Source organism: Sarcophilus harrisii, chromosome 1, assembly GCF_902635505.1.
Source record: "Sarcophilus harrisii chromosome 1, mSarHar1.11, whole genome shotgun sequence".
Taxonomy (NCBI): Eukaryota; Metazoa; Chordata; class Mammalia; order Dasyuromorphia; family Dasyuridae; genus Sarcophilus; species Sarcophilus harrisii.
Genome location: NC_045426.1, coordinates 114,985,745 through 114,999,957, shown reverse-complemented (window position 1 = coordinate 114,999,957; position 14,213 = coordinate 114,985,745). Strand labels below are relative to the sequence as shown.

The 14,213-nt window shown below is 38.0% G+C and overlaps 1 protein-coding gene across 1 annotated transcript; it reads right to left on the bottom strand.

The window, feature by feature from the left end:
• Positions 1-12,142: 12,142 nt before the first annotated feature.
• DMAC1 (distal membrane arm assembly complex 1) lies at positions 12,143-13,916 on the bottom strand. Its single transcript, XM_012543358.2, has 2 exons — positions 13,553-13,916; positions 12,143-12,442 (listed from the first exon to the last, which is right to left on the bottom strand). Exons 1-2 carry the CDS (start codon positions 13,767-13,769, stop codon positions 12,369-12,371), a joined length of 291 nt encoding a protein of 96 aa, XP_012398812.1. The 5' UTR covers positions 13,770-13,916; the 3' UTR covers positions 12,143-12,368.
• Between the last annotated feature and the right edge of the window lie 297 nt (positions 13,917-14,213).

Below are 14,213 nucleotides of genomic sequence, written 5' to 3'. Positions count from 1 at the left end.
TGAGGCTGTGCATTATGTGATTTAGTGGTTGAAGGCTTGCTCAGAAGAGTTAATGCTAGATTTTTGTCCATGGACAACCTTCTCTTCATTCTTGTTGGATCCCAGAGATGAGCTTTCCCCTATGATTTCTGAGAAATGAGAAACTGGTGAAAGATCCCCCACACCCCTCAGAGGTGAGTCTCTTTCTGTATCTGAAGGAAAAGCCAGGAGGCATTTCCCTGCTTTCCTCCTGTGAACAAGGCCCCAACTTTCTGCTTTTACCAGGACTGTTTCATCAGCTCACACAGGACTTGAACTCTCCACAATCTCAGGAATATCATCTTTTCACAAAGGAAAGCACTTAGAAGCCAGGAGCCACGGTCTTACTCTCGCCACCCACCATTATTGTTTACTCCAAGTATCTTGGAATAGATTTTATTAGGATCCATCAGTTTTATGTGTGGGATCTTTTATTTCTCTGAATCATGGCTACTGGCTTTAACCACAGAATCATCAATGTAGGGGACATTTGGTGCTTAATATTAGGGAAAGTAGACAGGAAAGTCTTCTCATCTGCTTTCAACAAGTTCCTGTGACAGTGCAAAATAAACAGCATGGGCATAAGTTTGAGCAGCATTTGATGAGAGGAAGGACCTTAGATAGCAATGAGTTCAATCATCTTATGTCCTGATGAGGACATTGAGGCAGAAAAGTGAAATGAGTTGTGCGAAATCGTACAGGTAGTAGAAGTAGTAACCCCAGGATTTGAATCCAGGTCTTCTGGCTCCAAATTCAGTGCTCTTCACTATTTCCTACTTGTCTCTATAGTGACTCAATCTTAAGTGCAAAAGGAAAATCAAAATATGCTTGGAATAAAATGTGAGTATCTCCAAAATCTGGAGCACACTATAACTCCTCATATAAATAATATAACATATATTTTATATATTATTATAAACATTATAATATATACATAATATATAATAGTGTATATATTATATATAATATAACATATAATAAGTTTTCAATATTTACCCAACAAAATTCACAGAAAGATTGTTATTTAACCTATCTTATTGTCCTCCAATTGTTTCTCCCCAAAATTTTTCCCAACGTACTTCTAAAGTATTGAAAGGCAGTGAATCAAACAAAAGAAGTTAAAGATGTTTTGGGGGAACATCCTAGACAACAGCAGATGATTCCTCATTTCAGTTAACTAAAATTGATAGTTTCTGTTCAAAACAAAAATGGCTCTTGAAAAGAAGATGAAAAATTAAACTAATATAATCTGATTGTAAAAGCAAATCTTGTAACAAATTTGTGAAGATCAGCAGACTTTAATGAATTATAAAGAATATTGCTCTGGGGAGAATAATATTGCTTCTAGAGTCAGATAGAGGGTTTTGTAATTGAAGGACTTTAGGAAGCCTTAATCCTGCAAGAATATTTCAGGTAGAGAAATATCAACTCTAATTTGGCACACAAATTCATATAGCTTTGTAGATTAAATAAAACTTCATTGAAGTGCACCTGGAACATTCAGGCACTTACAACTGCAAAATTTAGGTACAATGTTTTATTTAACTCACATTGTTAAGGGAAGGACTTTCTACATCTTGTAATAACTAGAGTTCTGGATAGGATTTCCAAGGAGTGTGGTAATCTATTTTAAGATGGAGGTCAAAGAGGAAAGATATGAAAGAACATCTAGTCTAAGGTCTTCATTTTGCAAATGTGAAAACTGAGGCCCAGACAAGGGGCTCATGTTTATAATCTAAAAACTAGTAACCATCAGAATTAGGAGTAAAATCTCAAATTCTTGGTTCCACATCTGGAACTCATTTCCATCACAGCCTGTTGATGGGACTGAATTTAATTTAATTCAATGAAACAAACATTTACTTAGGACCCAGCATAGGCAAGGCATTGTGCTCTCTGTGGGAGGAGGTTTTGACTTGTCTGCAGATAAAGGAGAATTTTGAATGCAAGTGCCTAAATTGAATTTCTTTGGACTCCTAAAGTTTTCTGGGATCTATGGAACAAAAGGAGTTTGGGAATATCTTGTCCGGGAAGAACTTGCCGGTGGAGAATTCCTACTGACTAAATTTGGATTTATTCCTCCTTTGTAATTATTCTTCCATTGTTATTATTAAAGAATTTCATGTATCATTCCAGCCAAACTTTTATGTGTAAATTCTCTTGAAACATAATAGCAACAGGAAGTAGAACACAGGTTTTCCATTGGGTGAGGGATTAAAAATACACACCTGAAATTCAGGCTGAGAAAACAAGTATTGCCAAACAAAAAAGGGGAAAGGCTAGTAGAGAGAGGTAGCTAGCTCTCTGAGAACCCCAGAGAGCTTTATATTATACCCCAATTGTTTTCTGATCTTGAGTGGACTCTATAATCCTTGAGATGACAATATGGTTGACAGCATCTTATCCTTATTAATGAATAGGCTTAAATACCATGCTACCATCATCAAGTGGTTAAATGCATATCAAAAAATCCCCAACACTAGGAATTGGAACCCAGTTTCTACTTATATTATATGTGTGTGTATGTATGTGTACAGTCAATCAGTTTTCTCATGCAGCTCTACACTTAAAAGGAACCTTTGGCTTCCTGAGGTAGTACATTTCATTTTCAGATAGTACCAGGAAATTTTTCTTAACATAAATTCCTCTCTGTAATTTCTCTGTATTACTCCTAGTTTTGTCCTTCACCATCAAAAAGAACAATTCTAAATAATTGAAAACAACCATTAAATCTTTTCTCCTGTAATTCATTTCATGTGACAAGAAATTTAGGCTTCTCATCAACATAAATACCTTCTTCTGTACATGCTCAATTCCCACCCCAAAATTATTAAATTGATCGATGAAATTGATATGTTCATCATTTATCCCCCCAAAAAAATGTGCTATTCAGAATTCCAGGATTGAATACAGTTCACCCAGTGTGATCTGGCCAGACCACATTAAAACGCTGGTGGAGCGATGGGTTCAGAGTTCTGGACACTATGCCTCTCGTAGTGTAGCCTGAGATCTCACTTGTTTTATTGGCTGGCATTTCAAATTGTTAAGTCAGTGATTTTGCTGTTCACTCCAAACTCCAGATCCTTCTCATTTGACTAATTGGTATGGGACATTGTTTAAATCCAAATAAAGGATATTATATTTGACCCTTTTACATTTTATTTCATTATTTCAGCCTACCAAATTTTTTTTTTGAAACTTATCTCTGTCCCCTAAAATGTGTCAGCTCCCTCTCCCGGGTTCAAGTCAATTTTTAGTTTGATAAGCATGTCATCTAGCCCATAGAAATGGGAATAAGGCTTCTTTTTTCCCTAATCAGGCAAAACACATTTGAATCATAGTCAAGATAATAATGTCATATTTACATAGATAAATCTTGAGATTAGGGTTAACTTAAGGTCCATGAATTTGCTTGCTTTAAAAAAAAATTAGGATAGTCCTTTCAATGTAATTGGTTTCCTTTGTAATCTTAGATATTTTATTTTATTCATTTAAAAGCATTATTCTGCGAAGGGATACATAAGTCTCACCAAACTGGCAAAGGGGTTCATGATACAGACCCCGACTTCAGATTCTAAAAAATTGACATTTTTATTGCACTTATTATTATAATTTTCTTTTTTGGTGAGGCAATTAGGATTAAGCAGTTTGCCCAGGGTCACATAGTATTTTAAGCATGTAAGGCTGGATTTGAACTCAGGTTTTCTTGACTTGAAGGCAAGTTCTCTATCCACTACACCAACTAGCTATCCTTTTATTGTACTTTTAAGAAAAGGCTTTATAGAATCAACTGTCTGGTGTTTTCAGTTCCTTGCTACTACTAAAAGAGCTACTACAAACATTTTTTCACTTGTGGGTCCCTTTCCCTTTTTTAATGATTTCTTTGGAATACAGTCCCAGGAGAACCATTACTGGATGGAAGGGTATGCACATTGTTGATAGCCCTTTGGGCATACTTTCAAATTGCTCTCCAGAATGGTTGGATCCCTTCACAACTCTACCAACAATGTATTAGTGTCCCTGTTTTCCAGCATCCCCTCCAACATTCATCATTATCTTTTCCTGTCATTTTAGATAATCTGAGAAGTGTGAAGTGGTACCTCAGAGTTGTCTTAATTTGCATTTCTCTAATCAAGAGTGAGTTAGAGCATTTCATAATGCATTTTTATGAGAGATAGGTTGGAAGAGACCTCAAAGTCCACTTGCCAATCCCTTCATTGACAGAGAAGACAAAAGCCCATTCAAGTTAAATAACTTGCCAAAGATCTCACAAGTAGTGAGAATTCTCTCCACTGCCCCATCTTGCCTTGAAAATAAATACTGTGGAAAGCAAATGGCTGTCACTTGTCCTACTCACGCCCCCATGTATATATTTAAACCCACTGAAAACAAAACATACTGACAGCTGGCACTTTAGAAATGCCAGTTCTGGTGCCCCCACAGCAAAAAAGTTTTTCCTCTGGGTTTATTTTGCCTTTATTTTTTCTTCTTGGTTTCTGTTTACTTGTTAGTTACTTTTCTCACTAAGTGAACCATTTAAAAGTGAAACACTTGCCATGAACTGAGCTGAACAGCAAACAAAAACATGCCTAGAGCAACACACAGGTTTTTAATTTTTCCAACTTCCATCTTTCTGCCGCCTGCCTGTGATGGAGGATGCAACAAAATCCTTACGAATAAACAGGGACACAACACTTCTGGAATGAATTTCTAAACCCTTGAATCTTAAAGTAATTGGTAATTGCAGTAATCCCTTTTCTAAGGAGATGCTTTAGCCATCTTGTCCCTCTTCACTTGTCTGATTCATCCCACACTGGATCAAGATGACTTTGCTCAAATCCAGCTCCCTGAGGTCATGTTCCTCATCAACAATCCATTATAATAGTAAATATTCAGATGAATCTTTATCATCCCTCCCACCATTCTACTATGCTATTCATGCTCATACCTTTATCAGGTCCCATAAGTTCACCACCAGGAATCTACCCAACAAGTTGGAAGCTTTCCTTGGATTCTTTCACTATCACAAGGATATCAAAAGAGCACATGATCTTTTCTTTAGTTATCCCCAACACTTGTCATGTAACTAGAAAAGTGAATCTTTTCATTCACATATTTCTTTGATGTCATCTTTTGCTCTACTTTGACTTTATAATTGCTTGTTTATAATGTGCCCACCATGAGCCTTCATCGGTTGATATTTGAGTGGATTTAAAATTTTAATCATTCCATCACATTTCTAGAGTGTCTTAGGATTTATTTATGAAGCATTTTCTTTGCCACTCTGTGAGGTAGATATTGCAAGTACTATCATAATTTACAGAAGAAAAACCTGAAATGAGGAGAGGTGCATCAGCTTCTCCAGTAAGATTTAATCCTAGGTCTGGACCATGCTGCTTGTCCTGCTGAGCTGGTGTATACTCAAGAAAGATAATCTACAATCTAGAAATGGATCAGTACCCTCTCCCCTTCGGGCAACTTAAATTCTCTTAGACTGGATGTCTTCTTCCAGTTTCTCTTAAGCTCTGCACAGTATCCCTTCTGGATTCTCAGTCAAAAGAGAATATTGCCAAATCATTGCAGGAGCCAGTCATTTCCAGAAATGGTTTTTTTCTTTTCTCATCTCTTCCCCCTGTACCTTGATAACTTTCTAGTAATAAAAAATGAAATGTGCTTCTGACAGCCAAAGTCACAGATAGAAGATCATGTTTTCACTCAACTCTCAAGGATGGGTGATTTGGTGAGTGCTGCTAACACGTGCCAAATACATCTCTCAGCCCACTTCACCGCTAACAGGTGTTTGAAGGCTAGTGAGGCTCTAAAGTGGGCCCTTTCCCCCCAATTTGCCTGTCTTTCACTTGTCACAGTTTTGACAGTCTTTTCACAGTTCTCCGTCACACAGTTTTAAACATTATTGCATGGTGCAATGTTAAAACAACCCTAAGTGAAGGAACTCTGAGAATTCCCTTTTTAACATTCCTGTTTGATAACAATAACATATATATTTGCATGTCTTCAAGTGCAATGTGTCTGTTTGACTTAATTTTTTTAGTATTCACTAGATTATAAACTTTTTAGAGCAAGAACTGTTTTATACTCAATTTTTCTTCCCTACTAACAATGGTGGCCCAGCATTGGTCCAGAGTGATGGTTACTAAATGTTTGTTGAATTGAATTGAAGTCTATGTAGAAATTTGCCTTAGTTTCATGATATTAATACTCTGGGCCTTGATCTTTGCAGGAGGCCAGACTGTAATTGCTAGGCCTTGATAAAAACATCTTAATACTGCATACAGCTACCTGGAAATATTAATTCCTTTGCAGAAATAGAGGCCAGTTTTCTTTTAGCTATTAAAAGCCTTCCAGTAATTACAGCACCAAGGTCTTGGGTTTCAGCCAATGCAAAAGTCCATCATTGTCTTAGCAATCTATTCTCTAATACTCGCTCTGATGAACCACCCCATTTTCTTTTAAACCACATATATGATATCAGTAGTAGTATATATGAACACCATATGTTTCCAAATTATTTCAGTTTTTCCTACTTATGACAAAGTTTATCATTTTAATTCTTGCATTTTGTCCATTGTTCTCCCACTATACACATGTGCACACATATATACACTCACACCTTTGAGGTTTGTTGTTCTAGATATAGCCTATTTAACACAAAAGGATGAGTTTAATTCAGATGAATAAATCAATGATATGCCAGATGCAATGGAAGAAAGGTTTTTCCTATTAGTGTTCTCTGAAAATTGGAAGGGGGAGCTTCCACACACACCTCTACCTTTCCAGTAACTTGCCATTTTTCTTTTGAATGCCTCAGTAGGTGTGCAGGCTGCCTGAGATAGGATAATCACATTTCATCCTTCAGGGCATGGTCTGATCACTGCTGGGGTCAGAAAGGAGCTCCTCCCTCCATGAACAGGATTGTTTGGGTGGCCAGGTATACTAATTGGGGTGAAAGGTTACTGAAACCCTGTGAAGCATCAGGCATTGGCAGCTGCTCTGTGCTGGGGAGTGAACTTGATGGAGCAGTGGTCTGATCTTGGGTGGCAGCTCCAAGCTATGATTGCAGATAACACTATTTAAAAAGTTTTTCCCCCTTACAATTCTACATTGCCACCTCCATCATTTTTGCAGCAAAGTGAGCAAAACCTCCCGTTTTATCAAACATTGTGGATAATGGCTTTTCTGCAGAGATCTTAGTGCAGCTTAAATCAGTTTTATAAATAAGTAGCTCAAATGTGCCTGCCTATTTTTCCTCCATAGAAGAATGTTATTAGTAAAATCAGTAAAATCAGTGGAATCAGGATTTCTTTGTAACCATTCATTAAAATTTATGACGCATGTTGGGTGGGTAGGCAAGTTGCTATTTCCAAGGATGACTTAAAGATTCTACGTCCTTTAAGTCCCGTCAGAGTGATAAATGATATTACCTCTATTTTAAAGAAGAGGAAACAGAGGCAAATGTTACTGGTAAGAACATGGGGCCAGGTCCAGGGAAAAGTGCAGAACTCAAATTTCCGTACTCTGAGCCTGAAAGCAGTAGAACCAGATGGCTATGACAAATAATGTCAGTATTAATTCCTAGTTATGAGTTTAGCTATAGGACACTTAAGCTATGAAGGAAATTAGAGAAAATTAGAAAAAATTCCTTTAAAAAATACGTGGTTGAATCAAAAACTTCTCAAGGCCCCACTAGTGCCTTGAGATTGGGCTTGTGAAATGATATAGTAATTCTAAAGATTAATATTAGTCTTTATTGAGACAGGCTGGCTGCTGCTGCATTAGTCACATTGCCCTTCTTCTAACATCTTCTTTTTCCAGAATATGCAGGGGAAAATCCAATGTTAACAGCTGCTGTCTCCTAAACAACTTTTTACATTAGTGCCTGCCTTCCTACCTATGATCTTAGAGGTGGAAAATCAATTAAAGACACCTGAGAAAGGCCCTGCTCTTCATTATAAAACATCATATCTTCTTCAGATTCCATGATTGTCATGGTGCACAAAGTCAGGAGGAAGATAGGCATGCCATTCATCAAACTCTTATGACATATGAAAAGTTGGAGAGACATAATTTCTGGATAATTACTTTATATTTATTAATTATTGCTAGGAAAAAATTAACAAAATTATGATCATTGGCTTTCTCTTGTAAACCAAGAAAAAATTGGGGGAGGCCCACTGAGAATTTAAATACCTTTGAAGAATAGCTTTTGATTGGTTAACAATTAATGAGAATGGATATTCTAATTTGAGATAAGCCTATTCTAAAGAGGGGATGGGGAATGTGACTTTGATTATGTTGCTTACCCATTTCTTCTCAGACCAGCCCAGTCTTGACAATCTAGACAATGGAATCAACCTCTACCGAACTCACATGTCCAAAGTGGGTAGAATCTTATCCAAGATTGAGAAGAATGCTAACCCAATTTCATTATCAGCCCTGTCCTTCAGAGGCTGTTTGACTTGGTAGAAAATGAAGAAATAGAAAAGGAAAAAAATTTGGATCCCCCTATATGAATTGGTTATTAATATACAAGAAAAATAGCCATTTCTCTTACTATTCAGGGTTTGGTGCAAATCTGTGGTTGCTCTGGATCTCAATTTCTTCATCTTTCTGCCCTGAGGCACTGGACCCAATTATTGAGTTTTCTATACCACCCTAGACCTACCAGGCTGCTCCCTTTCTTTTAGGAATATGTCCTGCCTTCTATGCTGGTGCCCTGAATTCTTCCCAAACTAGGTCCCAAAGTCATCATTCCCTTTATTATTCAAAATTTTTATTCTCTTACCCAATATCTGCCAGTCTCCATTCCCAAGGTCCTGGAAATTTCTTAATGCTGGGTCTAGCTTCAAATTATACCAGGAAGATCTCAGCTGGCTTATACATTGCTGATTAAAAGCCTTCTTTCACTCATACTTCACATAGGCAATTAGCCCCAAAGGTACAACCACTAAGACTCTTTGACCCAGGCTCCTGTAGGATGCTCCTAACATGGCACTTTTTTAACTTGAGAGTGCTTCTCTCATATCATTATATATTTTTAATTTTTTTCTCATACTATTATTAACCTATACATTTGATAAAGTCTGGAAGAATGCAGGCAGGTGGGAAATGAAGATGGATACCTTAAGTTTTCTCCTTAAATGGAGGATGGGGAAGAGCTTTCTGCTATTTTCTCCAATCAAAGGAAAGGAGGGGCCCTAAGGGGATCAGGTACTGCTGAAGTATGTTTTAGATTCCTTTATTTTGTCTATTCTCGTCATTAGACTCAACTAATTGAGAAAAGCCATCTCATCATCACATTTTCATATACCAAAGATTATTTAATTCTTGCCAATCATGATTAATTTTGTGCTTAACAAGGTTCAGTAAGTATACTTCCCTCTCAGTTTAGAATAACTACTAGAGAATGCTAAAAGGATTATTAACTTTGGTGTATGGGCTTATTTGATGACCAGTTAATAATGAAAATTCCTCAATGAGTACCACATACATCTCTAAAACAAATTTTATATATATATAAACCCGAGCTGTCTTCTACATGTTTGTCAAATTTTCCTAGTTTTATTTAGTGAAGAAATCAATCTAAATAATTTTTGTAGTGTCTATAAAAGACGGGTTTTGAGGCCGAAGTGGCAATAACAAGTTTTGATTTCTCTAGTATGTGCAAAATTGTCTCAAACACAAACTCTCACTAGTCTTTACAGCTAGTAGACATGGAAAAATAATACCTTTCTAATGTTCTTATAAATTTTTTCAAGTCAGGTGGGGTCAAAAACACTCATCTGACAACAAAGTTTATTTACAAAGAACTGACACTTGATAGTTACAATGATTGCTACCTTATAGTATATAGTACTGAATTATTTGGTGTGGCTACAAAAGGTAGACCTAGGACTAATGGGTAAAAAATTACAGGATACAGAGAGCAACCTAAGAATTTTTTAACTAGAATTGTTAAAAAATTGAAAACCTTTTAGAGTGTGTAATCAGGTATCATATAGTCTTCAAGCAGGAGATAAGTATAGGTAATCATTTTTCAGGCTTGGTATTAAGTTCTTTTTATTTTGATTGGGTGACTTGACTAGATTATCTCTATCCCATCCAAATTTAGAATTCAGCATAAATCTTTCACGTTACTAAATTGAATAATACATGTGTTTAATAATATATTTCCATGTTATTATTAGTAGTGGTGGTTCACATTTGCATAACACCTCATGGTTACAACACACTTAATATTATCATCTTTCGTGCTCCAAAGAAAACCCTGGTGAGGCAGATAGTAAAAAGCATTATTAACCCCCCAATTTGCAGAAAACATTAAGGCCAAAAGAAAAGTTGAATTACTTGTGTAAAGCCACACACTAACTAGTAAAATGAAGACTCAAGCCCAAGTTCAGGTCTCATTCTATTACTTTACTGTGTCATTTAAGGGAATTTTGCTTCTCAGTGTGGGAAGCTTATCAAACTACCCTTTATAAAGCTCCTCATACACTCACTTTAAGGAACTTCATGCACTTTAAGGAGTACATTTGGGTAATTAGTACCAAGTACCAAATCCTTCAAGGATTGTTTGCTAACATTATTCAGAAACTCAGACCCATGACTTTAACAGTCTGTTTTTAAACATCACAAAGATATTCTGCTTCCTTTCCCAATCCAAACCAGTCCAGGAACCTTTCTGACACCAACCCTTCCCCTCCCAACCAGTACTAGAGATGCTGCATCTCTCTAGACTAGCCTGGACCAAATCTCCACTGATCCTGTGCCTGGATAATTAGGCAGAACCAAATACTAGACATTTGTTTTCTGCCCGGTTTCCCAAGTTACTCTGGGCCCACACAATCTTATCTTTCCGGAAGACTGATGATCAAATCAACATTAAATTAGTATTGGCTTGTGGTTCTATTCAGAATCCTCATTGTAGGTTGCTGGGGCCAAGACTGCCTCCCGTTTGTTGCTTCCTTATACTATCCATAACTCAGGCTACCCTCTCCTTCCCTATACTTCTATTGGACCCTTTGTGACCCCTGTTCTATGTGTATCTACTTATATACATACATGTTATGTTCCCCAATAGATCATTCACTTCTTGCTTCTTTTTTGTACTTTAGAACCCAGCATATAATAGGTAATTAATAAATGACTGAATTATATTGATCCATCTAAAAGACAAAACTTTCAAGTGGCTTCCAATTGAAAACATATTCTTACTTTCATAGGACCATAGATTAGAGCTGGAAGAAACTGCAGAGGCTATTTAGACCAAGTCCTTCATTTTACCAATGAGGAAACTGAGGCTCAAAGAAAAAAGTTGTCAAGATCATACCAGTAGTAAGGATCAGAAAAGGATTTGAACCAAGTCCCAACTCCATAGCAAGTGTAGCCTCTTTGCCCACATTGTTTTCTTGGCTACTTCCTTAAAATTTATCTCACTTTCCCCACACAAGGACATTTCCAGCATTTCCTGATAGAAGCAGAATGAAAAGATTCTTTCTCTTACTGTACTTTGGCAAGCCTACCTGTAAATCTCCTGAAAGCAAAGAAGTATGTCATCACTGGCCCAAATCAAGAGGTTCTGCCACATTTGGTGAATAGATTTAGACAAATTCAAAACAGAATATTAGCATTGGAAGGAACCTTAGAGATGATCTAATTCAATTTCATTTGGCAGGCAAAAAACTGAACAAACCCTTAAAGAGGGTGATTTGTTCCAGGCCAGTCTGATAATGATATTACATGGACTTAAAATCCAGACCAGAGCAGTATGGTTAGTGGGCTTCTCTGAAGAGCCTCATATTCTTTTCTAAAATGAGGATAGTACCTGGATTAGCAATCTCATGATTTGTTGTGAGGAGCTGACATGTGTTGAAGTATCCTGGAAGGAGCATTGAACAAATATAAGGAATCTGATAATTCCCCATAGACTCTAACACAGTGTCAGGTATTTCGTATAGATGGGATTAACCCAGTAGTAAAAGGGCTGAATTTACAATCAACAAAGTATTATTAACTTGACCAAAAAAAGCAGTTAAGGGTCATTTTCTTGTTTTGCAGGATAGTTTGTTTAAATATCCCTTCTTGTACAGACAAAATTCACACACCCTTTTCGAAGAGAAATTTATTCACAGTTGTGAGGGGAGGGGCAGGCCTGGGCAAAAAGAAATAGGAAACCACGCTTTGTCCATCTCCCCTTCAGGTATCTACAGAGCTGAGGCTGATCACTGTCCTGGAGTATTTGTGGTTCTCCTAGTCCTCTGGAGCAACTGGATTGTTCATAAGAGTGAATGGTTGGGTTGTAGAAGATGCGAACTTCATCATCTTCACTACCATCACTTCTTTGCGTCTGTGGGATAATTTTTTCCTACAGGATCCACCAGTATGACAAATCCCCAACAGGCGATGCCTGAAGACAAGAATAATAATAATTCATATTTCATTATCACTTTGCAAGCATAATTCCTAACATCTCTGTGAGGAAGGCTTATTATCCTCATTTAAGAATGAAACAAACAGAGGGTAAATAAACTAAGGTAAAAAAAAAAAAAACCTCATAAGCAGCAAAGACCAGACACCCACAAGGGCCTTCTAAGATCAGTACCTTCACTCCATCAAATTTCATATTCTAAAAGACCAAGTTAGGCTAGTGTTACATTCAATTATTCAACCACCACAACAAAATTAATTATTTGGTATGTGTAGAGCTGCTAATTATACCACTGCTCCTTCCTTAATTCTGTGTTCCCCTTATTGATTTCTGCAACATTTGTACATGGCTCATGCATTGTCTAGTCTCTTTCAATAACCTATAAGTTCCTTTAAGGAAGACTCTTTTCCCTTTTTTTTTAAAATGCCAATACTTAGCACAGGACTTGGCACACAATAAGAGCTTAATATTTATTGTTAATAAATATTAACTGATTGACTTTTCCTCTGCTAGGAGGGTTGTTGTAAAAATCAAATGAGATAATATCTGCAAAGCAGTTAGCACAATGCATGGGCTTAACCATGTGACAGGTGCTTAACAAAGGCTTATTTCCTTCTCTTCCACCTTGGAGATACAACAAGTTCCCTGATTCTCTTTTTGACTCTATAATCTGCAAGATATCGTTAAATAAACGTGGTGAAAGGCCTGGATTTGAAGCCATAAAGCAATGGTTCAAACAAGACTTCTCTTGCCTACTCCCAAGGGGATTTGGAACAAGTTACTCTCTGGGCCACAATCTAATTAAAATGTAATTGGACAATAAATGTTTAACAAAATAAACAAGAATACAATGCAACAATGCTCATGTTAACTTGTGGTTTGTCAGTTTCCAGCTTGACACCAATGGACTAAATAACCTTCCCAATGCTAAAGCTTCCACCACCTCCAGGAGCCAGCGTAAACTCCATTCCCACCCCTTTCCCACCCTCCCAAGCACCGAGCACGTGACTCGTGTCCCCAAGTCGTTCAGCGCACCCCCTCTCCCGACCAACCGCCCCCTCCCGGCCACCGTCCCCGCAACGCGCTCACCAATGCCAACGACCATCTGGAAGATGGTCCCGGGGCCGGGAGCATAGCCAAGCTTCATGGGCCGCCGCGCCGCCCAGTACACATAGCCGCCCGCCCCCAACAGCCCTATTCCCGATAAAATGCGGCAGCTCAGGCAACCCCCCATTAATGGGGTTCTGTCCGGAGCTGCGGTTGGGGCGGACGCTGCAGGGGACGACGACGACGTGCTGGTAGCCATCACTAGGTGGGGGAACTGAAGGTTGGGAGGGCAAAGAAAGTTGTCCTAGAAGTGGCGGCTTCCACGCGGAACCCACGACGAGGTGATTCCGGAAGTCGACCCATGATCGGAGCTGTACAGGAAGCGGGCGCAGTGGTTCTATGGGAAATGTAGTTTGTCCTCTTTGGGCTGATGAGCTATTGAAGGAAACAGGACCGGAAGTGAGAGTGCTGTTGGAAGGGGCGGTGCCTTCCACCTGTGTTTAGAATTCATACCTTGTTTGTCTTTTGCTCTTTGTCTTATCAATCAAACTTGTTATTCCTCATTCTCCCGCCAACCACAGGAAAAGGGAACCAAACCCTGTGTTTATGGTTCCACAGAAAGATCTGGAAACCAGTGGTTCCATTTGTAAAAGATTGTCTGAGAAAGAAGATGATTTCCCCAAGGTCATAGCCAAGAGATGTC